This window comes from Pan troglodytes, chromosome 4, assembly GCF_028858775.2.
Source record: "Pan troglodytes isolate AG18354 chromosome 4, NHGRI_mPanTro3-v2.0_pri, whole genome shotgun sequence".
Taxonomy (NCBI): Eukaryota; Metazoa; Chordata; class Mammalia; order Primates; family Hominidae; genus Pan; species Pan troglodytes.
Genome location: NC_072402.2, coordinates 147,794,581 through 147,821,590, shown reverse-complemented (window position 1 = coordinate 147,821,590; position 27,010 = coordinate 147,794,581). Strand labels below are relative to the sequence as shown.

Below are 27,010 nucleotides of genomic sequence, written 5' to 3'. Positions count from 1 at the left end.
TCTTATCCAATTCAAAATATTTTCTAATTTTTTATGTGATTTCTTCTTTGACTCATGGGTTGTTTATAAGTGTGTTTAATTTCCAAATATTTTCAATTTCCCAGACACCTTTTTGTTAATAATTTCAAGTTTGATTCTGTTGTGATGCAAGAAATACTTTGTATAACTTATTTAAACTTTTAAAGATGTATCTTAAGTGATAGAATATGGTATATCTTGGTGAATGTTCTATATGTCCTTGAGATGAATGTGTATTCTGCAATTGTTAGGTGGATAAAAATCAATTAGGTCAATGGTTTACGATTTTATTCAGGTTTTCTATAACCTTGCTGATTTTCTCCCTACTTATACCACCTACAACTGGGAGAGGGGTGTTACCAGAGATTTTTATATCTCTCCTTTCGGGTCTATCAGTTTTGTTTCATGTAGTTTGAAGCTCTGTTCTGAAGTGCATACACACCCAGGATTGTTATGTCTTCTTGTGAAATTGATTCTGTCTTCACTATGTAATGTCCCTCATTATGCCTGGAAATATTTCTTGTTCTGAAGTCTATTTTGTCTGATATTAATACAGCTACTCCAGCTTTCTTCAAGTTTTATTTTATTTTTGATTGACACATAATAATTGTACTTTTTTTTTTTTTTGAGACGGAATTTCACTCTTGTTGCCCAGGCTGGAGTGCAATGGCTTGATCTTGGGTCACTGCAACCTCTGCCTCCCAGGTTTAAGCAATTCTGCTGCCTCAGCCTCCCAAGTAGCTGGGATTACAGGCACCTGCCACCACACCCAGCTAATTTTATATTTTTAGTAGAGACGGGGTTTTGCCATGTTGGTCAGGCTAGTCTTGAACTCCTGACCTCAGGTGATCTGCCCACCTTGGCCTCCCAAAGTGCTGGGATTACAGGTGTGAGCCACTGCACCCGGCCTCAATAATTGTATATGTTTATGGAGTACAATATGATGTTTTGATACATGTATATATTGTGTAATGATCACATCAGGGTAATTAGCATGTCTATTGCCTTAAACATTTATCATTTCTTATGGTGAGAACATTCAAAATCCTCTCTTCTACCATTTTGTTAGGTGTTTTCTATTCATTCTATCTGGTCTTATTTCTTTCCATCTTTGTCTTCCTTTGGATTGAGTATGTATTATGTCTCCATTTCATTTCCACTATTGGCTTATAATTTATACCTCTTCAAAAATTTCTGAGTGATTAAAAAGAGAGAAAAATTTTTAGGGAGTGTCCTAGGTTTTACGACTTATATCTTAAATTAATCAAAGTCTACCTTTAAATGATAAAATGTTACTTTAAATATAGCATGAGGGCTGGTGCTGTGGCTCACACCTGTAATCCCAGCACTTTGGGAGGCCGAAGCAGACAGATGACCTGAAGTCAGGAATTCAAGACCAGCTTAGCCAACATGGTGAAACCCTGTCTCTACTAAAAATGCAAAAATTAGCCAGACACGGTGGCAGGTGTCTGTAATCCCAGCTACTTGGGAGGCTGATGCGTGAGAATCGCTTGAACCTGGGAGGTGGAGGTTGCAGTGAGCCAAGATCACGCCACTGCCCTCCAGCCTGGGTGACAGAGTGAGACTCCATCTCAAAAAACAAACAAGAAAAATAAATATAGCATGAGGACCTGACAAGAGTAGACTGCACACCCTTTCTTCCCGTTTTTCATAGTGCAGTAGTTCCCCCTTATTGGCAATTTCAGTTACTTGTGATCAATCCATGTCCAAAAATATGAAGGTGCTTTGAGAGAGAGAGAGAGACTACATTCACATGGCTTTTATCACAGTGTAGTGTTATAATTGTCTTATTGTATTATTAGTTATTATTGTTGATCTCTTACTTTGCCTAACTGATAAACTTTATCATAGGTACGTAGGTGATATGGTTTGGCTGTGTCCCCACCCAATTCTCACCTTGAATTGTAATAATTCCCACATGTCAAGGGTGGGGCCAGGTGGAGATAATTGAATCATGGGGGCAGTTTTCCCCATACTGTTCTCGTGGTAGTGATTAAGTCTCACGAGATCTGATGGTTTTATAAATGGGAGTTCCCCCGCATATACTCTTTTGCCTGCCATCATGTTGGATGTGACTCTGCTCCTCCTTTGCCTTCCACTATGATTCTGAGGCCTCCTCAGCCATGCTGAACTGTGAGTCAATTAAACCTCCTTTCCTTTAGAAATTACCCAGTCTCGGGTATGTCTTTATTAGCAGTATGAGAACAGACTAATACAGTAGGTATAGGAAAAAAAACATGGCATATACAGGGTTTAGTGCTATCTGCAGTTTCAGGCATACACCAGGGTTACTGGAATGTATCCCCTGTGGAGATTGCTGTAAACGCATATGTAAAAGTGAAATGTATGACAACAATATGTTTCACTTTTAATCTGCTATAAATATACAATGCATTGCTACTACTTTTGCTTTAAATCAGAGATTGGCAAACTATAGCCTGTGGACCAAATGTAGCCTGCCTCCTGTTTTTGTAAATAAGGTATGATTGGAACATAGCACGCTCGGTAGTTTATGTATTGGCTATGGCTGCTTTTGCACTGCAATGGCAGAATTAAGCAGTTGCCCCAAAGACCGTATGGCCACAAAACCTAAAATACTTACTATTTGGTCCTTGACAGGAAAAAATTTTTCAATGTCTGTTTTAAATAGTTATCTTTTCAAGCATTTAAAAAGCAATCATATTTTTTATGCTTACCTTTATTCCATTTCCAGCACTTCTTATTTTTTAATGTATATCCAACTTTCTAGCTGGTATCATACTCCTTTTACCTAAAGAACTTCCCTTAGGATTTTTTTTTTTTTTGTAGTGTGGGTCTGCTGGCAATGAATTCTCTTAGTTTTTGTTTGTCTAAGATAATCTTTATCCCTTCTCTTTTTTTGAGATAAAATTCACATAACATAAAATTAAACATTAACCATTTTAAGGTGTACAACGGCATTTAGGACAAATACAATGCTGGGCAGCCATCACCTTTATCTAGTTCCAAGACATTTCATCACCCCGAAACAAAACCACCTCCTCATAAGCAATCACTCCCCATTCTCCCTTGCCACAGCCCCTGGTAACCACTCGTCAACCGTCTGCCTCTATAGGTTTACCTGTTCTGGATGTTTCATATAGATGGAGTCGTATGACATTTTGCTACTGGCTTCATTGACTTAACACAGTGTTTTCAAGGTTCATCCACAGTGTAGCAGGTACCAGTATTTCATTCCCTTTATAGCTGAATAATATTCAATTGTATGGACACACCACATTTTGTTTAGCTGTCAACTGTTTCCACCTTTTGGCTACTGTAAATTGTGCTGCGTTGAATATTTGTGTGCATGTATTTATTTGGGTCCCTGTTTTCCATTCTTTTGGTTTTACCTAGAAGTGATATTTCTGGATCATATGACAATTCTATGTTTAACTTTTTGAGGAACTGTCAAACTGATTACCATAGCAGCTGCACCATTTTTCATTTTCACCAACTTTGTACAAAGGTTCCAATTTCTCCACATCCTCACCAACACTTGTTATCCGATTTTTTTTATTATGATGATCCTAGTAGATATGAAGTGGTATCTCAAGGTGGTTCTGATTTGCACTTCCTTAATGACTAATGATATTGAGTATTTTTTCATGTGCTCTGGAGAAATATCTATTCAATGTTTTGCCTGTTTTTTAAAAAAATTATTTTAGACTCGGGAGTACATGTGCATGTTTATTACATGGGTACATTGCATAATGGTGAATTTGGCTTCCAGTGTACCCAGTACCCAAATACTGAACACTATACCCAATAGGTAATTTTTCACTTCCTTTTTGCCCTTTCCCCTTTCCTTCTATCCTTCCACTTTTGGAGTCTATTCTCTCCATCTTTATATCCATGTGGACCCTTTGTTTGGCTCCCACTTATAAGTGAGGACATGCAATATTTGAATTTGCCTATTTTTAAATTTAATTGTTTTTTTGTTGTTGTAGGCAACACTACAACTTTCATTCTTTTTTTAAATTTATTTTCCCATAAATATTTATTAATTGTGAGGGACAATAGAGTGGCTTTAGCTACATATTGTGTGATTCTACATACATTGTTTAGCTACACACTGTATGATTCCATTTATATGACATTATCCTGTAAAGCACAAAGACATTGTGGAAAAGGTAAAACTGTAGGGATGGAGAACAGATCCGTGGTTTGGTGTAAGGGGTTTGGGGAGGGCTTTACTATAAAGGAGCAGCATGAGAAACATTTTCTAGAGTGATGGAGCTGTTCTATATCTTGACTACAGTGGTGGTTACATTGTTATATATATTTGTCAAAACTCATAGAACTGTGCACCAAGAGTGATTTTTGCTGAGGAAACACTACAACTTTCATTCTGTATATATTCTGGATATATTTATTTATTCTGGATATAAATATTCATTCTGTGTGTTATCTTTTTATTCTCTTGACAGTGTCCTTTGATGCACAAAAATGTTTAATTTTTATTATGTCCAATTTTTCTTTGGTTGCTTGTGCTTTTAGAAACATATCTGAGAAATCATTTCCAATTCCAAGGTCATGAATATTACCTTTATGGTTTCTTTTAAGGTTTTAATAATTTTAGCTTTTATATTTAGGTCTTTAATTCATTTTGAGTTAATTTTTATATGTGATGTAAAATAAGGATTCAACTTCATTCTTCTGCATGTGACTATCTAGTTCTTTTAGCACCTATGTTGAAAAAACTGGTCATTCTCCATTGGATGGTCTTGCCACCCTTGTTGAATATCAGTTGTCCATGAATGTGAGAGTTTACTTCCTGACTCTCAATTTTATTCTGTTGATCCATATAGTTATTCTTATGCTGATACCACACTATTTTGATTTCTGTAGTTTTATAGTAAGTTTTGAAATTGAAAAGTGTGACTCCTCCAAGATTGTTTTGCATATTCAATGTCCCTTGAGATTCCATATGAATTTGAGAATCAGCTTTTCCATTTCTGCAGAAAAAGGCTGTTGGGATTTTGATAGGGATTATATTGAACCTATAAATCAGTCTCACTTTGAGAGTACCGCTGTCTTATTAAATCCTCCAACTTATGAAAACAAGGTGGTTTTTCATTTATTAAGGTCTTCTAAATTTCTTTCAACAGTGTTTTGTAGTTTTCATTGGAAAGTCATGCATCTCCTTTGTTAAGTTTATTCCAAAATATTTTATTTTTGATACTATTGCAAATTAAATTGTTTTCTTAATTTCCTTATTGGAGTATTGCCAGTACTATAGAGTTACGTATGTTGATCTTGTATCCTGCAGGTTTGCTGAATTTGTATATTAACTCTAATAGTTGCTTTTTGTAGATCTTTTAGGATTTATCTATATATAGGATCATGTCATCTGTGAACAGAGATAGTTTTACTTCTTCTTTTTTAATTTGGATGCCTTCTGTTTCTTTTTCTTCCTGATTGCTCTGGCTAGGACTTCCAGTACTATGTTGAACAGAAGTGGCGAGAACAGGCATCTTTGTCTTGTTCCTGATCTAAAGGGACCAGCTCTCAGTCTTTTACCATTGAATTAGTTGTGCTTTTTCACATGTGCCCTTAATCACGTTGAGGCTGTTCCCTTTTATTGCTAGTTTGTTGGGTGGGTTTTGTTTTGTTTTTAATGAAAGCATGTTGGGTTTTACAGTTACATCAAGTGACATGATCATATGAGGATTTTTTTCGTTCTATTAATGTGATGTATTACCCTGATTTTCATGTGTTAAACCACCGTTGTATTTCTTGGACAAATCCCACTTCATCGTGGTATATAATCATTTTAATATGCTGTTAGATTTGGTTTGCTGGTGGCTGGGTGCAGTGGCTCATGCCTGTAATCCCAACACTTTGGGAGGCCAAGATGGGCAGACTGCTTGAGGTCAGGAGTTCAAGACCAGCCTGGCCAACATGGTGAAACCCCATCTCTACAAAAAATACAAAAATTAGCTGAGCATGGTGGCACATGCCTGTAATCCCAGCTACTCGGGAGTTTGAGGCACGAGAATAGCTTGAACGCGGGAGGCAGAGGTTGCAGTGAGCCGAGATTGCTCCACTGCACTCCAGCCTGAGTGACAGAGTGAGACCCTGTCTCAAAAAAGAAAGAAAAAAAAAAGATTTGGTTTGCTAGTACATTTTTGAAAATTTTTGCTCTCTATATTCATGCATTTATATTGGTCTGTAGTTATCTTTTCTGGCAATGTCTTGGTCTAGCTTTGGTACCAGAAAAACGCTGGCTTCATAGAATGAGTTGAAAAGGATTGGTATTAATTCTTCTTTAAATGTTTGGGAGAATTCACCAGTGAAGCCATCTGGTCCTGGGCTTTGCTTTGTTGGGAGGTTTTTGACTACTGATTAAATTTCTTTTCTTGTTATAGGTTTATTTGGATTTTCTTTTTCTTCTTGAGTGAGCTTTGATTGACATTCATGATTGCTAAAGGTTCAAAACACTTTTCTGAAAAAGAAAGTACATATATACACTCATAAATATACATACAAACACACGCATGCACACTACACACACACCTGAGTACACGGAAATGATCATTTTCCTGGATCAATGTTATATCAGGATTTTTCAATTTCAAGAACGAACTTTAGGCTGGGTATGGTGGCTCATACCTATAATCCCAGTACTTTGCGAAGCCAAGGTATGTGAATCACTTGAGCTCAGGGGTTTGAGACCAGCCTGGACAACATGGTGAAACCCCATGTCTACCAAAAATACAGAAATTTGCTAGGAATGGTGGCACATGCCCCTGTAGTCCCAACTACTCAGGAGGATGAGGTAGGAGGATGGCTTGAGTCCGGGAGGTGGAGGTTGCAGTGAGCCGAGATCACACTACTGCACTCCAGCCTGGGTGACAGAACCAAACCCTGTCTCAAAAAAAAAAAAAAAGAAAAGAAGGAGAAGAAATGACAATGTTCTTTAGAGATAAGAAGTAAAATACTAAGCGAATCAACTAAAAGAGGTAAAAGCAATTGCCTCCAGGAAAAGAGGGAGCAAAGGAATGCTATATATTTTAAGAATTATGCAGAACAATTAGATTCTTTGTAAAAATAAATAAACAATGTAAGTAACCCACAAAAGATAGTTTTATAACCAGACTGCTGGGATCCAAATCCTATCTCCACCATTTGGTAGCTGTTTGACTATGGACAAGCTTAAGGCATTTGATCTCTCTGAGCTTTAGTTTTCCCATCTGTGAAATGAGAACGACAATAGTACTTACCTACATAAAGTTTTGCAGTACTAAAGGAGACAGTGAATGTAAAAGGTTTGGCTAGTAAATGTCCTGTAAAAGGAAGCTTATTGCCAATATTATCAGGCTCTCCCAGACCAACCTGTATACAGGAAGAAAACAAACTCTGTTTCTCCTATAGTCTCACAACACAAAATACTTCTGACCCCAGATGTAGAGGATGGGGCATATTTCCCCATACACCAAGCAATCAACCAATTGTTCAGATTCTGCAGCAGACACTAATCTGGTGCCCTCCGATTCAATTTGAACACTATATTTACCCAGAGATAACGTCAGATCTCACAGCTCGAAGGCTTGAGCCAGGAGTTTGAGGCTGCAGTGAGCTATGATCGAGCCACAGAGCTCCAGCCTGGGCAAGAGAGTGAAACTCTGTCTCTAAAATAATAATAATAAATTTTTAAAAGATATGTATTACTTTGGAGATTCCAAGGATTTTAGGAGTTGTAAGCCAGGACATCGGGGTAAAGCAAAAATATATATGTCACAATATCATGCAACCTAACTTCTCTTTGGGATCTGCCAGAGCCACCTGATCACTCTGAAGACCCTCATTTGTGCTACTGACTAACTGGCTGCTCTTGGACATGTCTCTTCTCCCAAGACCCCTTGAAGATGGCTTTAGAAGGGCCCCAAACTTAGCTAGCTCCCCCCAAGCTCAGGCTGGCCCTGCCCCAGACTGCGACCCCTCCCTCTTGGGTTCAAGGCTTTGTTTTCTTCTTAAAGACCCAAGATTTCCAAACTCTGTGGTTGCCTTGCCTAGCTAAAAGGGGAAGAAGAGGATCAGCCCAAGGAGGAGGAAGAGGAAAACAAGACAAACAGCCAGTGCAGAGGAGAGGAACGTGTGTCCAGTGTCCCGATCCCTGCGGAGCTAGTAGCTGAGAGCTCTGTGCCCTGGGCACCTTGCAGCCCTGCACCTGCCTGCCGCTTCCCCACCGAGGCCATGGGCCCAGGAGTTCTGCTGCTCCTGCTGGTGGCCACAGCTTGGCATGGTAAGAGCAGAACGGGGGGTGGGGGACTTTGTTGGGGTGTGACGGAGAAGACCCCTGTGAAAGGATTAAGTCCTTGCCCCTCACTGGGTGTCCTCAGGCTGTTTTAGTCTCCCCAGCACTGGACTGCAGGCTTGTGGGTATCTGCTTTGGAGAGGTAGTGGGGTGAAAAGAGACGGGTGTGGTGGAACTGGTCCACCTGGTGCTGTGGATCTGTCCCAGCTCTGCCAGTGACTCACTGTGTGTCCTGAGCAAGCCTCTGATACTCTTGAGGCTTCAGTGTCCACTTCTATTCAATTGCAGGTGTTGGGGGCAGGGGGGCAGTGATAGACTAGACCAGAGCAGTGCTTTTCATACTTTCCTGTGCATACAAGTTACCTGAGGATTTTGTTACAATGCAGATTCAGACTCAGTCGGTCTCAGGTGCGACCTGAGATTCTGTATATCCAACACACTCCTGGGAGATGTGAGATGCCGGCACTGCTGGTCCAGACCTGCACTGAGTTGGGAGGACCTGGAGAGCTCCTGATGGCTCTGGCAGCTATGCCAGCCTGTGATTCGATGATTCTATGCAAGATCTGATTTGGAAGGGCCTGATAGGGGTGGTGGTTCTTCCTTAGGTGGCTTGTGTAAGGGGTCAGAGGGGAGAGACAAGAGGTTGGCCTCTCTGGCCCAGGGCTCAGGAGAGGGGAATTCGGGGTGAAATAGGTATAGGGCTAGAGGAGGGATTGGGAAGAGGCCAGCGAGGGTCTCCTGGACCAGAGCCCTCCCAGACACAGGTTGCCAAGTCTCAGGAGGTCCTCAGGCTGCAGCAGTTCTGCAGAATTTCCATCTGGGAGGGAACATGACTAGAGGTGAGGGGCTGCTGTGCTTGGCTTGTTGGCCCAACAAACACATTTCTATTCTATTGCCTGCTTATTCAAAGGGATCTTGTGGGAGGATGGGGATTGAAGGGGAGAAAGGACAGCCTCATACTGGCCTCTTCACAGAAGGACCCTAGGGCCGTTGTGCTTCTGGTCCCTGATGAGGAGGAGATGGCCCACTGACCATCCTTCTCTGGCCCAGGCAATCACACTGAGCTTGAGTATTTGGTTTTTTTTTTTTTTTTTTTTTTTTTTTTTTTTTTTTTTTTTTTTTCCTGAGACAGAGTCTCTCTCTGTCACCAGGCTGGAGTACAGTGGCACAATCTCGGCTCACTGCAACCTCCACCTCCCGGGTTCAAGTGTTTCTCCTGTCTCAGCCTCCCAAGCTGGGATTACAGGCACACACCATCATGACTGGCTAGTTTTTGTATTTTTAGTAGAGATGGGATTTCACCATGTTGGCCAAGCTGGTCTCGAACTCCTGACCTCAGGTGATCCACCTGCCTTGGCCTCCCAAAGTGTTGGGATTACTGGTGTGAGTCACGGCGCCCGGCCTGGACTTCTTATTTTGCAATGTAACTTACATGCAGTAGAAAGCACAGGTTCTTAAGTTCAATGAGGTCTGACAAATGCACACACAGTGTACCCGCCACCCCCTTCATCTCAGAGAGTCCCACAGGTTTGATTTCACTGCCTTGTCCTATCCTTACACCCAGAACCTGCCTGTGGGGCGAAAACCGAAAAGTATCTGAGCCAGGTCTCAATTTAATTTTATTTTTTTTTATTGAGATGGAGTCTTGTGGCCAGGCATGGTGGCTCACACCTGTAATCCCAGCACTCTGGGAGGCCGAGGTGGGTGGATCACAAGATCAGGAGTTTCAGACCAGCCTCGCCAATATGGTGAAGCCCCCTCTCTACTAAAAAATACAAAAATTAGCCGGGTGTGGTGGCGGGTGCCTGTAGTTCCAGCTACTCAGGAGGCTGAGGTGGGAGAATCACTTGAACCCAGGAGGCAGAGGTTGCAGTGAGCTGAGATCATGCCACTGCACTCCAGCCTAGGCGACAGAGCAAGACTCCATCTCCTTTCTTTCTTTCTTTTTTCTTTCTTTTTGAGACCGAGTCTTGCTCTGTCGCCCAGGCTGGAGTGCAATGGCATTATCTCGGCTCACTGCAACCTCCGCCTCCGGGGTTCAAGCAATTCTGCCACTCCTGAGTAGCTGTGATTACTGGTGCCTGCCACCACACCCAGCTAATTTTTTCATTTTTGGTAGAGACAGGGTTTTATCATGCTGGCCATGCTGGTCTCGAACTCCTGAACTCAAGCGATCCCCCTGCCTTGGCCTCCCAAAGTGCTGGGATTACAGGCATGAGCCACTGTGCCTGGCTTCAATCAATTTAGAAGTTTATTTTGCCAAGGTTAAGGACATGCTGGCGAGAAAAAAACATGGAGTCACAAAAACATTCCGTGGTCTGTGCCATTCTGGATGAATTCGAGGGCTTTAATATTTAAAGGGGAAAGTGGGCTGGAGGGGAAAAGGGGAGGTTGTGGTAATCCACATGTTGCAAAAGAAAAGCAGCAGGTAGGGGAACAGTCAATTATCTCGGTTCAGTAAATTGGCTCTTTACATAGAGAAAGTGAACATAGAGGAGCTGCCTGTGGGATATTTTACCTTTTATCTGTCGCTATCTGCTTAGGAATAAAAGGCAAGGCAGCTTCTTGCATGACTCAGTTTTCAGCTTGAGTTTTTCCTTTTGGCAGAGTGAATTAGGGTCCCGAGTTTTTATTTTCCCTTCACAGGGGCATGGTGTGTGGGAGGGGGGCCAGATGGTTGTCTAGGGTCCAGTCCCAAGAGAAAGAAGAGATGGGGAGGCTGGAAACCTAAGTTTTCAGCCCAATAGACCAATGATGAGTGGATGAGGGGCCACTGTGAGGAGACTGGGGATGGTATTGGAGGACCCTAGAGAGAGAGGGGGGCTCTCTCTTCATTACTGCAATGAGATCCTGGGCTGAAGAGGGGCTGTGTCCAGCCTTAGTATGCAGTGTGCGTGTGTGTGTGTGTGTGTGTGTGTGTGTGTTGGGAGAGAAGAGTAGAGATTGGGGCACATTCTGGAAGTGATGAGGGAGGGGCTTCCAGGCAAGTGGGAGCTAGTGGAGAGGTGTGGGGCATGGGGAGAATTGGGGAGTGGAGATGAGAGGGGGGAAGAATGGACAGGCACAGAAGGGGACCTCAGTTAATGTTCATAAGCCCATGCCCCCACCCCGAGGAGGATGGGGGCCAAGCCGGCTTCCTTCCCTGCTAGCCAAGCCAGCAGGGGAAGTTGGCTGCGGAAGTTGCGGGTATCAGCCTTATCCTGCGTGAATATCTGGGACAATAGGATAGGACAAAATATGGCAGACACCGCTCCCTGACCACATTTCCTGGAGGCCAAGGCAGGGTCTAGAGAGACAGGCTGGGGGAAGGGATGGGAGAAGCCCACTGTGAGGCGTGAGGCAGGTGTAAAAAAGGAACAAATGGAATCACAGAATCCAAGGTTAAAATCTTGAGCGATCAGAGTTGGCCCAGAAGGGACATTAGAAATGTAGCAATTAAAGCAGGTGCCCAGGGCAGGAGTAGTTCTATACATCATCTCACTCAACCTCCAGCTGAAGTTTTTAGGGTGGGAGCTGGGATTATTCCCATCAGACAGAAGAATAGCCTGAGGCTCAAAGAGGTTAAGAAACTAACCCAGCTAGTAAGGGAAGAACCAAGATCCAAACCCAAGTTGGTGTGAGCCCACACTCCAAGCTGTTTCCTGCTATAAAACCCTGGCCTGGGGGCCCTAGATTGCTGCAGCAGTGATAGGGCATCCCCAGCTCTGTTGAGATTTGCTAAAAAGGCTGCTAGAAATGACACTTGTCCCTCTTCCTGGCAGTTGCACTGCATAGGAGGGCTACAACCCCAGGTGGCAGGCTTGGCAGTATTCACAATTCACTCAATCCCGTTTGCTGATCAGAGTCTTGGGGAGAAGGGATGCACATTCTGATGAATACAAAATCAAAACATGAATTAAGCCATCCTGAAAGGACTTGAGAGAGGAAACCTTTCCAATTCTGGGCTCTATGGTGGGGCAGGGGGAATTTCCATTTCAAGGGGGTTTGCAGAGAACAATGGAGAAACCCTGAATTCACCGAAAGCCCTCGGGGCTAGCCTGTCATTGTGCCCCCATCACTGGGAAGAGGAAGGGCCAGAGCTGAGGAGTTGGATGGCCAGGGTCAGCCAGTGGGTCAGCGTCAGAGCCCAGCCTCGCAGCTGCCCCGCAAGTGGCACTCCCTCTCCCTGCCTGGAGAGAGGACAGTGGCTAGGAGGCTGGGGAAGCAGAAGTGAGAACATCCCTGTAGAAGGGCCACAGGCTGAGCGGAAACCGGGGGCTGAGCCTGACGCCAACAATGTGTTTCCGCCCACACAGGCTGGGGGGCGCCTGGCAGCCCCTCGGAGGCTTGAATCAGCTCTCACTTCCCTCCTTTGCCCCTATTTTAGGCCCTGGAAAAATGCTGACGCTGCAGAGGCAACAGGCCTTCTTCCCGGACAGCCTGATAGGGGTTTCAAGTTCTCTTTTCTCCTTCAAGAAAATTTTCCTTAAAAGAGATTGGCTTCCCAGTAAACACAGATGTGTGGGGGTGCAGGGGTGAGCTGCTGGGTGTAGACTAGGTAATAAACATAGTGACTAACTCTTACCGAGCCATTTATTTGGTGACAGGTGATGTTCTAAAGGCTTCCCATGCATTTAAAATGCCTAACATACCAATGAGTAGGTACGATGATTGTCCCTGTTTTATAGGTGGGGAAACTGAGGCATGGCACCTCCCAATCCCACTGTGCTGCAGACCAGATGTCCATTGGTGGGAGTGGGCACACCAGGAGATTCTTGGGACCTCTCTAACTCTGCTGGGCTAAGATCCTACATCTCTTTTTTTTCTTTCCCATATGAATTAAGCTGAGGACTTGGCCGTGAACATTCCATTCATTTGTTTCTTCATTCGGTGGTAGAAATACGTCCACTTTGTACACAGGGTTAAAAGAGTCCATTCCTGGGGAGAAGAAAGATGGCATCACAGCAGGGAAGACTGAGGCAGGAGGCTGAGGACCCCAGGGGGACAGAGGCCTGGGTGAGAGGCTGAGCAAGCTGCAAGCCCCCTTTCTCAGAAGAGGGACCTCCTGGACATCAGAGGCGTCAGTCTATCCCTGAGCAGGTTGAGGGTTAGGAGCTGAGCAAATGACCAGGGGGCAGGGGCTCGTTCAGGGTGGTCCCTTGATGGCACAGCACCATCCCTGCCAAGCTACCACCCATCTCAGAGTCAGGACGGCCCAAGGGGCACATCCTAGACCTCACTTCTGTCTGCTGTCCCTCCCTCCCACCAGGTCAGGGAATCCCAGTGATAGAGCCCAGTGTCCCTGAGCTGGTCGTGAAGCCAGGAGCAACGGTGACCTTGCGATGTGTGGGCAATGGCAGCGTGGAATGGGATGGCCCCCCATCACCTCACTGGACCCTGTACTCTGATGGCTCCAGCAGCATCCTCAGCACCAACAACGCTACCTTCCAAAACACGGGGACCTATCGCTGCACTGAGCCTGGAGACCCCCTGGGAGGCAGCGCCGCCATCCACCTCTATGTCAAAGGTGAGGAGTCTGAGCCTCCTCCCAAGAGGCCTGGCCCGGCAGGCCCCACTACAATGGGCCCTAACATTAACAATCGTAACAATTCAGCTCTGCATTTACTGAGTGCTGGCTATGAGCAAGGACCTGGAAGAGCTGCTAATGTAATGCAGTCCTCACAACAACCCTGCAAGTCGGGTCTATGATGATGCATTTTCTAGAAGTGCAGGGAGGTTATCCAAGGTCACGCAGCCTCACATAATGGGACTAGACTGGAGCCCAGGTGCGTCTGACTCTGGAGCCACCACGCTGAAGCATCCGCTGAACTGTCCTGGCGTGGTGTGACCTCAGATGAATGATCAGCCTCCTGAGCTTCCTTGTCACCTCTGTCCAGGTACTCCTTGGCCCAGTGGAGGGAGGGCAGTTGTAACCCTGTGCCCTCCTCTACTCTAGACCCTGCCCGGCCCTGGAACGTGCTAGCACAGGAGGTGGTCGTGTTCGAGGACCAGGACGCACTACTGCCCTGTCTGCTCACAGACCCGGTGCTGGAAGCAGGCGTCTCGCTGGTGCGTGTGCGTGGCCGGCCCCTCATGCGCCACACCAACTACTCCTTCTCGCCCTGGCATGGCTTCACCATCCACAGGGCCAAGTTCATTCAGAGCCAGGACTATCAATGCAGTGCCCTGATGGGTGGCAGGAAGGTGATGTCCATCAGCATCCGGCTGAAAGTGCAGAAAGGTGCGTGGGGCATGGGGACCGGCAGCCAGGCCTGAAGAGTGGGGACAGAGAGCCGGCGGCCACATGGGTGGTGACTGGGGACTGGGTGTGATGGGGGGTAGTGGGATGTCCTCTTTCTTTCACTTCTTCCCCTCGATGGGTCCACGATCATCTATGGGGCCGGACTGACAAGGTGTCGGGGCAGGGAGACAAACCACATGTGAGCAAATAACTCTGGGCAAGGTCATCTCAGGTCATTAGACATGCTACAAAAATAAACATTCAACAGGGTAGCTGAATAAGGAGTGTGTGGGGCGGGGGAGCCTCACTGAGAAGGAAACACTTTATTAGAGTGGAAATCTGAATGACATGAAGAAGGTGGCTGTGCAAAGATCTGCTTCAGCAGGGGGACAGTGAGTACCAAGTGGTGAGGTGGGGACAGGCTCTGAATGTTCTAGGTGTGGAAAGAGGACGGAAGCTCAGCCTCAGACATGGATTTCCCACTGGGGGCCTGCCTAAGGCCAGGTGCTGGGCATGTGTAGGAGGGATGCTGAGCCAAGAGGCAGGGAGGAGATGGTGGGCGCGTGTGACGGCTCTCGCGGTGGCCAGGTAACAGTGGAGGTGGAGTCTCACCCTGCTGGGATGGCAGGCAGGATTCTGGTTTCTGGGAGGACTGGTGAGAGCAAGCAGGACCCCAGCCTGAGGACCTGGGCTTGAGACAGCAATCAGTCCCTGTAACGAGGGCCAGGGTCAGAGTGAAGCAGCTAGCCCAATGCCACTGGGATCTGAAGCCACTAAACCTGCCCAGGGGGGTCAAAGGACCCCAGCTGTGTGGGCAGAGGAGGCCATTAGGGCTCTTTCCTGGCATTTCATCCTGCAGAGCCCTGGGCTGGCCAAGAGCCAAAGGTCCTGGTTCGGCCTTGACCCCCTCTCAGGGACCTTGGGTGAGTCCTTTCATGTCCCTGGGCCTTAGGAATCTGGATTAGATTATCTTTCAACAGCAGCAATGGGCATAAATATGAATTCAAGGCCTACTGTGCATCAGGCATCTTGCTGGCTGCTGGAATATTCCTGTCACGGATTTGACATTCGACTAGAGTCTAACTATTAAATAGAAAGTAAATACAAATGTGATGAGCAAGAAACCAAGCTGGGGAGTGGCGGGCATGGAGGTGCTGGGGAGGCTAATTCATATCAGCTGGTCACAGAGGCCTTGCTGAGGAATTTTTCAGCTAAAGTTCTGAAGGATGAGAACAGCCTCCCATTTAAAGTGTGGGAGGAAAGGCATTCCAGGAGGGAAAGGTGGGTGCAAAGGCCCTGTGGTAGGAAAGAGGTCCAGCGGGCTGCAGTGCAGTGAACAAGGGGTTGGGGTTATCAGGGCGGTCAGAAACAGGTTGGGGTGTGGAAGGACTTTGACTTATTTTCTGAGAGTAATAGGAAGCCCCAAATGTTTACAGAGGAGAGAGGCATGGTCCCATTTATATTTGTAAGAGGTCACTTTGGTGAAGAATCCAGGTGTAGGGGGCTTGGAGGGAGGCAGGGAGGTCTCTGAGGAGGCTGGTGCAGAAGTCCAGAGTGGAGAATGGTGACGGGACTGGGGAGGGGTAGAGGTGATGGAGAAAGTAGACTTTCCAAGGTCTCTTTAGGACAGGCCTTGCAGTGGGGGGACTGGGAGCATCAAGGCTGCCTCCCAGGATTTGGGATGGGGCAGTGGTGGGGACCCTGGCCAGTGTGACCTGGCCCATGGCAGGGAGGAGAGCAATATCTCTATCATGTTCAGGGAGCCTGGGTGTTCAGGGGTCTCTCCCCCGGTCTCAGTCATCCCAGGGCCCCCAGCCTTGACACTGGCGCCTGCAGAGCTGGTGCGGATTCGAGGGGAGGCTGCCCAGATCGTGTGCTCAGCCAGCAGCGTTGATGTTAACTTTGATGTCTTCCTCCAACACAACAACACCAAGGTCAGTCCCTGCAGATCACAAGGTGAAGTCTGGCCATCCTCCCAGCACACCAGGTTTCCCACGGTGGAGTCCTGGGCCCCCAACTCCATACTGGCTGTCTTAGCTGAAGGCACAGCTCAGACTCCAGAGAGGGGCGCAGACTCGCCCGAGATCTCACTCCCAGTCAGTAGCTGACACAGAACCAGGACTCATGCTTGTGCCGCTGAACTTTGTGGGGGTGGGTGGGGGGAGGTGGTTCTCTGTCACCTTGACACATGGCCTTTGCCCCAGCCTTTAGACAAAAGCCAGAGGTGAGCTCACTTCTGATTTAGCAAGGGTTTCCTAGGCCACCATTGAAGCCCAGGAATATAACAGCTATTTCAGAAAGACTTTGGGAGAGAGGGAGGATTCCAGGAGGGAATCACGCTGGGCTGCCTCTAAGAGCCCCCTCCCTTCCCACTGCACCTGCCGTGTGCCAGACACAGCCCTAAGCCACTTGCATGCATATCTCATTTACTCCTCACTACAGTCTTGGGGCAGGGAGCCAGTATTAGCCCCATTTTACAAGTGAAGAAACAGGCTCAGAGGAAAGGCAGATAGTAATCCTTAAAGGCTGAGGATTGGAACCCAGATCTTTCTAATCCCTAAACTACCTTGGTATAACATCTCTATTCCTTCTGGCTGCAGCTCGCAATCCCTCAACAATCTGACTTTCATAATAACTGTTACCAAAAAGTCCTGACCCTCAACCTCGATCAAGTAGATTTCCAACATGCCGGCAACTACTCCTGCGTGGCCAGCAACGTGCAGGGCAAGCACTCCACCTCCATGTTCTTCCGGGTGGTAGGTAAGCATCAGGGTGGTGGTGGACAGTTGGTAGGGATCCTGCAGGAGTGTGAGCAGAAGGGTTTTGAGGAGGAAGCTGATGTCAGGGAAGGAGACCTGCTGAGGATATCTCTGCTGGAGTTTGTTTATCCAAGGCCTGGCTAAGGAGCCACTCTCCAGGAGCTTTCCCTTACCCTCTCCTGGGACCTCTCTCCCATCTTGGAGCTCTTACACTGCATGGCTGCATTGGGTGCACCTTAGTGCCATTTTTTGTTTATTTGGGGATTGGGGTCCAGTAGCTCCCTACTGGACTTCATTTGTTCATTCTTTCATGCATTCCTTTATGGAAACATGAAAAGACAATGATCACCCAGTGATTATGGGGGAAGCACAAAGTGTCCTGGGAACACTGAAGAGTCCCCCCAACCCAGGCTTCGAGAAGGTGGCCTCTAAACTGGGATGGGAAGAATGAAGGTGAGTTGGCCGGGCAGAAGGGTGGGAAAGGAAGGGGAACAGCACTTCTGGCAGAGGGAGGAACATATGCAAGGCTCAAAGGCAAAGAGAGCATAGATCATTTGGAACACTGAAAGAACTTGACAACAGCTGGGATGTGGAGTGGTGTGAGGAGTGGCCACAGGGGAGCAGAGGAGGCGGCAGAAGCCGGAGGTAAAGGTGTCTTAAAGTGAGAAATAATAACTGCATCTTAACCTATTGGGAGGTCATTGTAAAGAGGAGAGTGATGGGGTCAGATTGTACAGAGGAGGCACTGCGTGGTGGTCAGGAGCACACGCTCCAGGGCAGTGTTCCAACCTGAGTCTGCCAAGGACTAGCAGGTTGCTAACCCCCCTGTGTCTCAGTTTTCCTACCTGTAAAATGAAGATATTAACAGTAACTGCCTTCATAGATAGAAGATAGATTAGATAGATAGATAGATAGATAGATAGATAGATAGATAGATAGATAGATAGGAAGTACTTAGAACAGGGTCTGACACAGGAAATGCTGTCCAAGTGTGCACCAGGAGATAGTATCTGAGAAGGCTCAGTCTGGTACCACGTGGGTTGGGTGGGAACCTGGAGGCTGGAGAATGGGCTGAAGATGGCCAGTGGTGTGTGGAAGAGTCTGAGATGCAGGGATGAGGAAGAGAAAGGAGATAAGGATGACCTCCAGGTCTCTGGCTATGGTGATTGGGTGCAGGCAGTGGCAGTCACTGGACTCAGACCCTGAAGCAAGGCAGGAGCTCATCGGAGTGGGAGCAGGCTCTGAGACATTTAGGTCTGGCTGTGCCTCATGTGTTGAATGTTATGGGAGATGGAGGTGGCGAGGAGCATGAGAATCATGAGCATCACTACCCCTAGAGTATGTGCAAGGCACTGGACTTGCAGCAGATTGTGAGCTCTGCTGTGGACCCCAATCTGCACTGGGAGCTTTGGCAGGGTAAAGGGGAGGAAGAGCAAAAGCACAAGAATTCAGTTACGGCTTCTAATCCTGTCTGCTTTCTAGTACAGGCATACAGTCATCACTCAATAAATGTTTATGTTCACTCACACTTTGGGCCAGACACTGTTCTAGACATCGAGGATACAGCTGCAAGTGAAACAGATACAACAACCCCCGACTCATGAAGTGTGTGCTCTAGCTGGGAGTGGGCAAGCAATAAGCCAAGTAAATTATTTAAAAACAAATTATATAGCATTTGCAGCTTCAGATAAGGTGTTCACCAAGGAAGATCTCACTGGAAAGCTGATATTTCAGCAAAGGCTTAAATTGCTGAAGGAGCAAGCCATGCGGCCATTTTGGAGAAGGGAGCTCCATCCTGCAGCAGGACTGTGCTTGCCATGTTCAGGGGACAAGTGGGCCAGTGTGGCTGCGGGGAGAGAGTGAGAAAAAAAGTGGTCTCAGGTGAGGTCAGAGAGCTAAAGTGGGATGGTGAGATGAAAGGAGGAGGCTACCGCAGTGGTCCAGGCTGGAGCTGATGGTGGGTGGACTAGAGTGGTAATGGTGAAGGCAGCAGGAAGTTGTTGGTGTTTGGATGGATGAATGGACGAATGGATGGATGAATAATAGATAGATGGATTGTTGAGAGAAACAGAGAAGAGAACAGCCTTGCCCCCAAAAGCTCACAGACTACTTGGAGAGAGAAGAAAGCTACCTGGAGGGAGAACCAGATGCATAAAGCAGTGCAGATGTGGTGCCTAATGAGTGTGTAGTCTGGAAGGGCAGCAAAAGTCGAGTGGAGTGAGAGGTTCCTGTGTCCTGGAGCACTGAGTAGAGACTCCCTCATGGGGGTGAATCTTAAAGGATAAAGGGGCCTCTATAATGAAAAGGAGGAGGATGGGATTTCTGGTGGAGGAAATTGCTTGAGCAAAACCTCCAAGGTTGGAATGACTATGGTGTGTTCAGGGATGTTAGGAGACCCAGATGGGTGGAGCGTTGAGTGTGTGTGTGTAGGAAGGAAGAGGGGAGGTGGCTGGATGAGCACAGTGAGACCTGATTTGATTGAGAGCCTTGAATGCCACGCTGAATAATGGAGGCAATGGGACGCCATAGAGGGCTTTTGAGTAGACATATATCAGTGTAGAAGGGTGAATTTCAGATTTTTAGACAGAATAGAGTAAGGAGAGGAGCTCTTAGAAATCATCTAGTCCAGGGCTTGTGGCAGAGCCCTGAGGTTTTAAGAAGGCATGTCAGGGGCTACCATGACAGGCACGGAGAGGCTGAGTGAATTGGGGTTCTTGCCACAATTCCCTTGCCTGAGATTCAACAAGAGCAGCTGTATTACAATCTGTGCAAAATGTCATTAGGAGAAACTAGTTAGTAGCTGGGCATGGTGGCATGCAACTGTTGTCCCAGCTACTCGGGAGGCTGAGGCCGGAGAATCGCTTGAACCTGGGAGGCGGAGGTTGCAGTGAGCAGAGACTGTGCCACTGCACTCCAGCCTGGATGACAGAGCAAGACTCTGTATCAAAAAAAAAAAAAACAAACAAACAAACAAACAAAAAAAACTAGTCAGGACTCTTTCAGATACAAGTAATAGAAACCAACTCAAACTGGCCTAATTAAAAGGATTTTTTTCCTTATAGCTAAAAAGCTCATGGATGTCAGCTTCAGGAACACTTGGATCCAGGTGTTCAGCTGATGCTGGAAAGAATCTATGACTCCCCAACTCTCAGCTCTGCCAGGAAGGCTTTCCCCTTGTAGGACTCCGACTATCCGCCTTGTAGTATCTGATCTAGCAACACCAGTAAAATGAGGGCTTCTCTTTTCCCAGAGTCTTAACAAAAATCATGGAATTGAGTGTTATGGACTCATGGATTCATGGTAACCCAAACCAATCACCGGGCCAGAGGGGACAGAGTACCCTCATTGGTTGGCCTGGGTTACACACCTACTCCAGAGCTATATTTGGAAGCCGCATTGACTGATTTATGACCAGAAGAAAGGGAAATGGATGAGGACACGTGAAATTGTGTGTGTATGTGTGTGTGTGTTTTCTTGCTTGCCAAAAATTTTTCAAAAACTTGGAAAATCACAGATATATTCAATCTCTTCATTACACAAATAAGGAGATGGAGGCACAAATGGGGATAGGAATTTGCCCAGGTTCTCCTAGGGCTTCAGTGAGAAAAGTTTTGATCCAGGGATTCTGAAGGGGGTGGTGAGAAGAGGGGTGTCAGAGGACCTGTCTTGGGTGGTGGGGACTATGTACCTGTGACATAGCTGCTCAGGGACTGGATCAATGGGTGGATGACAAAATGGACAAATAAACAAGGACATCTTCCCACTAATGCCAGATGCTTGTGTGTTCTGCTTTCCAGAGAGTGCCTACTTGAACTTGAGCTCTGAGCAGAACCTCATCCAGGAGGTGACCGTGGGGGAGGGGCTCAACCTCAAAGTCATGGTGGAGGCCTACCCAGGCCTGCAAGGTTTTAACTGGACCTACCTGGGACCCTTTTCTGACCACCAGCCTGAGCCCAAGCTTGCTAATGCTACCACCAAGGACACATACAGGTACCACTTATCAGCTCCCGTCTACACAGCCCGACAACCAGATGGGGTATGCTTCAGCAAGCATCAGGACACTTGGCTCATGTCCCAACCTTGGTGTATGACCTTGAGCAAGTCCCTGCCCCTTTCTGGGCTTCGCTTTCCCTGACTTCATGGAATCCCAATATTGGTCATCTGTGTTTGAGATCTAGATGAAATTGACCTACCTCTCCATCCCACATCCTTGGGATAGTCAATGCCCCACCCAGGGATTCTACCATTTCTTGGGAGTGTGCATTCTCATTGGTCCCTCAAGAACCCTCAGCCTCATTCATTTTCCTCTCTTGGAGCCAATCTAAATGCAGAAAACAGCCCCACTCATAGACACACTCCTGATAATGACTGCACAAGTTATCTGCTACATACAAAAGCTTGGAGGGAGGGGAAGAGGGAATTAAGATCACACAATCACAGATACATGAAATGTTCTTTAAAGGATTGTGATCACCCAGCCCCAAGAATTTCTCACTGGCTGCTCTTCTCTGTAAGCTCAAAACTCTTCCCATGAAGTGCAATCTATAATAACTCCACACCCCTCTTCTTCCGTCTCTCCACTCCCACAATCCTGTGTATTCCACACACATTTTAGAAATCTTTTTCCTGTCTGCTTGTGAACTGTGTTCTTGGGGTCTTGCTTTCTCATCCAAAGTGGCTTAAGCAGGTAGGTTCTAAATAAGAAAGCTTTGTGCCTAAGAGGAACACTCATACCAGGTATATCAGTTATTAACTCAGGTATTAAAATAGTTCTTTCTTTTCTTTCCTTTCTTTTTATTATTTTTTTTAGATGGAGTTTTGCTCTTTTTGCTGGAGTGCAATGGCACAATCTCGGCTCACTGCAACCTCGGCCTCCCGGGTTCAAGTGATTCTCCTGCCTCAGCCTCCCGAGTAGCTGGGATTACAGATGCCCACCACCAAACCCAGCTAATTTTTGTATTTTTAGTAGAGACAGAGTTTCACCATGTTGGCCAGGCTGGTCTCGAACTCCTGACCTCAGGTGATCTGCCTGCCTCGGCCTCCCAAGGTGCTAGGATTACAGGTGTGAGCCATCGTGCCTGGCCTGAAATAATCATTCATACCCTGCCCTTTCAGAACGAGACAGTACAGCTTAAGGGCAGCAAATACGTGGTGTGCATGCCACACTCACTCTCATTCTTGTTTCTGCAACTCTCTTCTGCAGAGTGTAGATGTGGCCTCAGAGTCCTCCTCAACACAGGCCCCAGGCAGTATTTCCAGCATAGTTGGCTCGTGAGAGATCTGTTTGTCATCCCTGTGTGGATCCCTTAGACAACTCCAAAACTCTTTGGGATTCTCGTTCTAGCTCTGGAAGCCCAAACCTCATTGATTCCCACAATCTTGCTTGTCAATTGTCAGAAGCAACAAGGATGTTTTCTTGTCCTCATCTTCCTCCTCTCAGTTCCCTTCTGGTCCTTTCTGGCCAGGTCTCTGTCTTCCTCTCATTTAAAGCAGAAGTTCTGAATCTGGAATGTGTAGGCCCTTTGGAGGGGGTTGGTCCATGGATCGGTTTAATGGGTCCATAAGCCACAGAGACATTGAGGAAAGGAACACGAGATCCCCTAAAACACAGTAGTCTGGGCTCATTCAGCACAAGGCAGACAAGCCCGGACACCAAACAGCCACAGAATTTTCATTCATGTGATGGGTTGTTCATAATGGTGACTTTCAATTATCCAAAAAAGTCAAATTATTTTTAGTTAAAGGGGTTAGTTATCTCAAGAAGTGACCTGGGCAGAGGGCTTGTATATGCCCAGGGTCTGGCTGGATGAGACTGCTCTCTGAATACCATAGATTTTAGTCTAGTAGTAGCTGCAGACATTTCCCAAGCAAGAACTGGCCATTTGCTATAATTTTTAAAATTTTATTTATTTTGACAGTGAACTGGGGGCCTTTTTAAAAAATGTATTTATTACCTAAACAACACATGTTCATTATGGACAAATTGTAAAATAGAGATTAAAGAAAGAATAAAACAAAAAATTTCCCAGAATCAGCCAAAGATGATTTTTATTGTTAGTTTTTGCTCCCGGGCCTTTTCTGTAATAAAGGGTACCATTAAATTGAGTGCCCACAAAGATTCAACTTCTGTGTCAAGCACCCTAAAAAAGCCCTTTAATCCCCAGGCCAAGCCTGTGAATTAATAACCATCGATATCACTCTCACAGCAAAGGAAGTGAGGGATCAGAGAGGTTAAGTACTTGTCTAAGATCACACAGCCAAGAAACGGCAGCACCAGGACTTGAACCCCAGTCTCTGCAGCAACATGGCTCAGAACCCAGGGCCCTACGTCCTGCCTCTTGTCTCTTTCTCAGTCCCTCTTGGCAAGGTTGGCACTTCAGGGATTTTTAGCAGGGATTGCAGCTTTCATGAAAGCTTAGTCCAGTGACAGTGGTCAACGTAGGCGACCTGTGATATGCCTCCCCGCACCTTGAAGACATCACCTCTATTAAACCTCAGGAAAAAAACACTTTCAGATAAGAAAACCAACTAAGGCAATGGGATTGGTGGTTTTTGCATGTCTCAATGGCACCCTGCCTTAGTATCTGGCTTACCCAAGGCCGTTGGGCCCTGAATATTTTACCAAAAATAAAATAAACCCCTTTAAGGCTGTTATCTGACTGCAATCCTGGCAGGGGCCATACTAGGCTGGGGCTCACCAACACCACCTGATTCTCTCCTGCAGGCACACCTTCACCCTCTCTCTGCCCCGCCTGAAGCCCTCTGAGGCTGGCCGCTACTCCTTCCTGGCCAGAAACCCAGGAGGCTGGAGAGCTCTGACGTTTGAGCTCACCCTTCGATGTGAGTGCTGGGGCCGAGCGCCGCCTGGGGCGGAGGCCCTGGGACTGCCTGGAGGGATGGGGTTGACTGGGGCAGGGCACAGGGAAGTAGGTACTGGGAGATTGGGAGGTGGCGGGGAAAGTGTGACTTGGGGCCTCCTCCTTTCTTCCTCAGACCCCCCAGAGGTAAGCGTCATATGGACATTCATCAACGGCTCTGGCACCCTTTTGTGTGCTGCCTCTGGGTACCCCCAGCCCAACGTGACATGGCTGCAGTGCAGTGGCCACACTGATAGGTAAGTGGGCTCCACTCACCTCCCTCACCTGGGCTCAGGGGCTGGGCACCCTGTGAGTGGGAGGGATATGCTGGCGCTGGGAACCCTGAAGCTCTGAGCCACATTCTGCTTTTGCCAGGTGTGATGAGGCCCAAGTGCTGCAGGTCTGGGATGACCCATACCCTGAGGTCCTGAGCCAGGAGCCCTTCCACAAGGTGACTGTGCAGAGCCTGCTGACTGTTGAGACCTTAGAGCACAACCAAACCTACGAGTGCAGGGCCCACAACAGCGTGGGGAGTGGCTCCTGGGCCTTCATACCCATCTCTGCAGGTGAGAGGGAGCCTTCGCACCCGCACCGCACCCCCCCCGCCCCCCCCCCGCTCCTTTAGGCGGCTCCTCCCCCACCCCCCACCGAGGGAGCTGGGGTCGGCTCCACCTTTGGAGCAGATCCTAGCAATACCAAGGTCTACCTCTCTGGGCCAGTCCAAGCCCCTCCTGCCTGGCAGGTCTCCCGAAGCAGTAGGACGGGGTAGTCTCTGAGAAAGCAGAGAGAAAGCAGCCTGAAGAAACTGGCCCCCACTCTTGTCCCTGCACTCTAACTCATGCATTTATTCACAAGTATGTGCAGGCATTATGCACCGTGTGCCAGGGACGTGCCCTATGCAGGGAAGCAGTGCCTCCCCAGAGCTTAGAGGCTGATGAGGGAGGCAGGCAATGAGCAAGGAAACAGTCCATCTCCAGCTCAGGGCCAGCTCAGGATGGCCTTCTCCAACTCTCCCCTCTTGCTCCAGACACAGTCTATCCATTTGAGGTTGCTGTGCAAGAGGCTGCCCCGGGGGATGATGCCCGGCCCTGTGCACAACACAGGCTGCCTCTCTGCTTTACACAAAGGCTCCTTACCAGCTAGTTCTGTGATTCTCAGAGGCCCACAGCATCCTCAGGCTTTTGACAACCAGGCTCTGGCACCCACTGTGTGCCAGACCCTGGCATCTGCCTGGCTCAGAGGTGGTCACTCATGTCCCCAGCTGCTGGCCTTGGAGCAACTGCTACCAGGGTCCAACTGCAAGCAGGAGCCTGCGGCCACGCTGGGTCTCACTGCTGGAGGTTGTATATTATAATAAAGCCAACATTTTGTTGAAGGCTTCTGCTGCGCCAGGCACTGTGTTAAGCTCTTTATGGGGATTATCTCGATTAACTCCTACAAACCTAGGAAATAAATAGAATTTTCCCTAGGCTCAATGTCACACAGCTCCCAAGTGGCACAGGTGAAACTTGACTGCAGATCTAAGTTACTGATCTGAGCAAGGAAGTGGAAATTATGTTCTCCAAAACATCGCTAGAACTAGGAGTATAGATTCTGGGAAGAGGAGACTCAGGGGCCACAAGCCGGGCTTGCTAGACCCTCAGAAGGGCTGTATGATTCCAAAGGCATGTGGAGAAGCTGCACGGGAAATGCAGGAGAGGAAGGTTGCAGTGTGACCTCCAGAAGGCCTTTCTGAACGAGCTTCCTGGAGGTGTAGTGCATGCTCTTTGCCTCCCGTCACTGGGGGTGTGCATGCAAGCCATGGCTGGGCACCAGGCCAGGCCGCTGCAGAGAGGTTTCTTGCACTGGTAGAGGGTGAGACTGCATGACCCCAGAGGCTCCCTACCCCCAGCCACAGGAGGCTGTGACTCTGGACAGGGTTTGGGGCTGGGCATGAGCAGAGCTGAAGAGGCTGTCCTCTCTGCCTTTCTCGGGGAGGGTGTGCAGGAGAGGCTCCAGAGGCTTCCAGTGGAGGATGCTTCATTCAGTCAACAAGCATTTATTGAGCACCCACTGTGTTCCAGGCAGTGTGCAGGCCTGACCTCAGGGGGCTCGGAGGCACCCCTGCCTGCTCACTGCTTTGCTTCATGCCTTCCAGGAGCCCACACGCATCCCCCGGATGAGTTCCTCTTCACACCAGTGGTGGTCGCCTGCATGTCCATCATGGCCTTGCTGCTGCTGCTGCTCCTGCTGCTATTGTACAAGTATAAGCAGGTGAGCCGGAGCGGAGCGGGGCTGCCAGGTGCCTGAGTGAGCCAGATTTGGATGGTACCCCCAGGCTGCATGGATTCACCCTTCCTCCTCCTCAGTCAGTCCATCAGCTAACAGCTCTTTAGTGGGTGCCTACTGTATGCCAACATGAGCCGGCTGCTGGGTGGCCTCTGAGGCTCTGCCCTAATAGCGTTTACTGTCTAGTGCGAGAGACAGGTGCTAATCAAATAGCCATTAAAGCAAGGGCACACCTGTAATCCCAGCTACTTGGGAGGTTAAGGCAGGGGGATTGCTTGAGGCCAGGAGTTAGGGACCAGCCTGGGTGATACAGCCAGATCCCAGCCCAAAAAAACAAACAAAAAGCCATGAAAGCAAGAGCATGGATTATAGAGTGAGAGGCTATGAGGAGAGGAATGGCATTCTGAGGCAGCGCAGCCCTGGGATCCTGTCTTAGCCCAGGGGTGTCCTGGCACCCAGCACGGGGCAGAAGAAATGGATATACAAGCGTGGTGTCCCCTGGGCCAGGCCTGAGCCCTGCCCTAAGAAGCACATGGTCTAGTGAAGACGAGGGCCTGTGACCATCATCCTCTTCATTATTTCATGTTAC

At 47.6% G+C, this 27,010-nt stretch overlaps 1 protein-coding gene across 1 annotated transcript in view; it reads left to right on the top strand.

Moving 5' to 3' along the window:
- The first annotated feature begins 2,086 nt into the window (after positions 1 to 2,086).
- Positions 2,087 to 27,010, top strand: part of CSF1R (colony stimulating factor 1 receptor) — a 39,292-nt gene continuing 14,368 nt past the window's right edge. The window contains exons 1-12 of the mRNA XM_016954026.4: positions 2,087 to 2,172; positions 3,134 to 3,238; positions 8,077 to 8,305; positions 13,566 to 13,823; positions 14,253 to 14,537; positions 16,335 to 16,471; positions 17,138 to 17,297; positions 21,094 to 21,286; positions 24,021 to 24,136; positions 24,290 to 24,410; positions 24,529 to 24,719; positions 26,291 to 26,406. Of these exons, the coding sequence (XP_016809515.2) occupies positions 8,257 to 8,305; positions 13,566 to 13,823; positions 14,253 to 14,537; positions 16,335 to 16,471; positions 17,138 to 17,297; positions 21,094 to 21,286; positions 24,021 to 24,136; positions 24,290 to 24,410; positions 24,529 to 24,719; positions 26,291 to 26,406 (1,626 nt within the window). The 5' untranslated portion in view covers positions 2,087 to 2,172; positions 3,134 to 3,238; positions 8,077 to 8,256. The remainder of the gene's footprint in view (positions 2,173 to 3,133; positions 3,239 to 8,076; positions 8,306 to 13,565; positions 13,824 to 14,252; positions 14,538 to 16,334; positions 16,472 to 17,137; positions 17,298 to 21,093; positions 21,287 to 24,020; positions 24,137 to 24,289; positions 24,411 to 24,528; positions 24,720 to 26,290; positions 26,407 to 27,010) is intronic.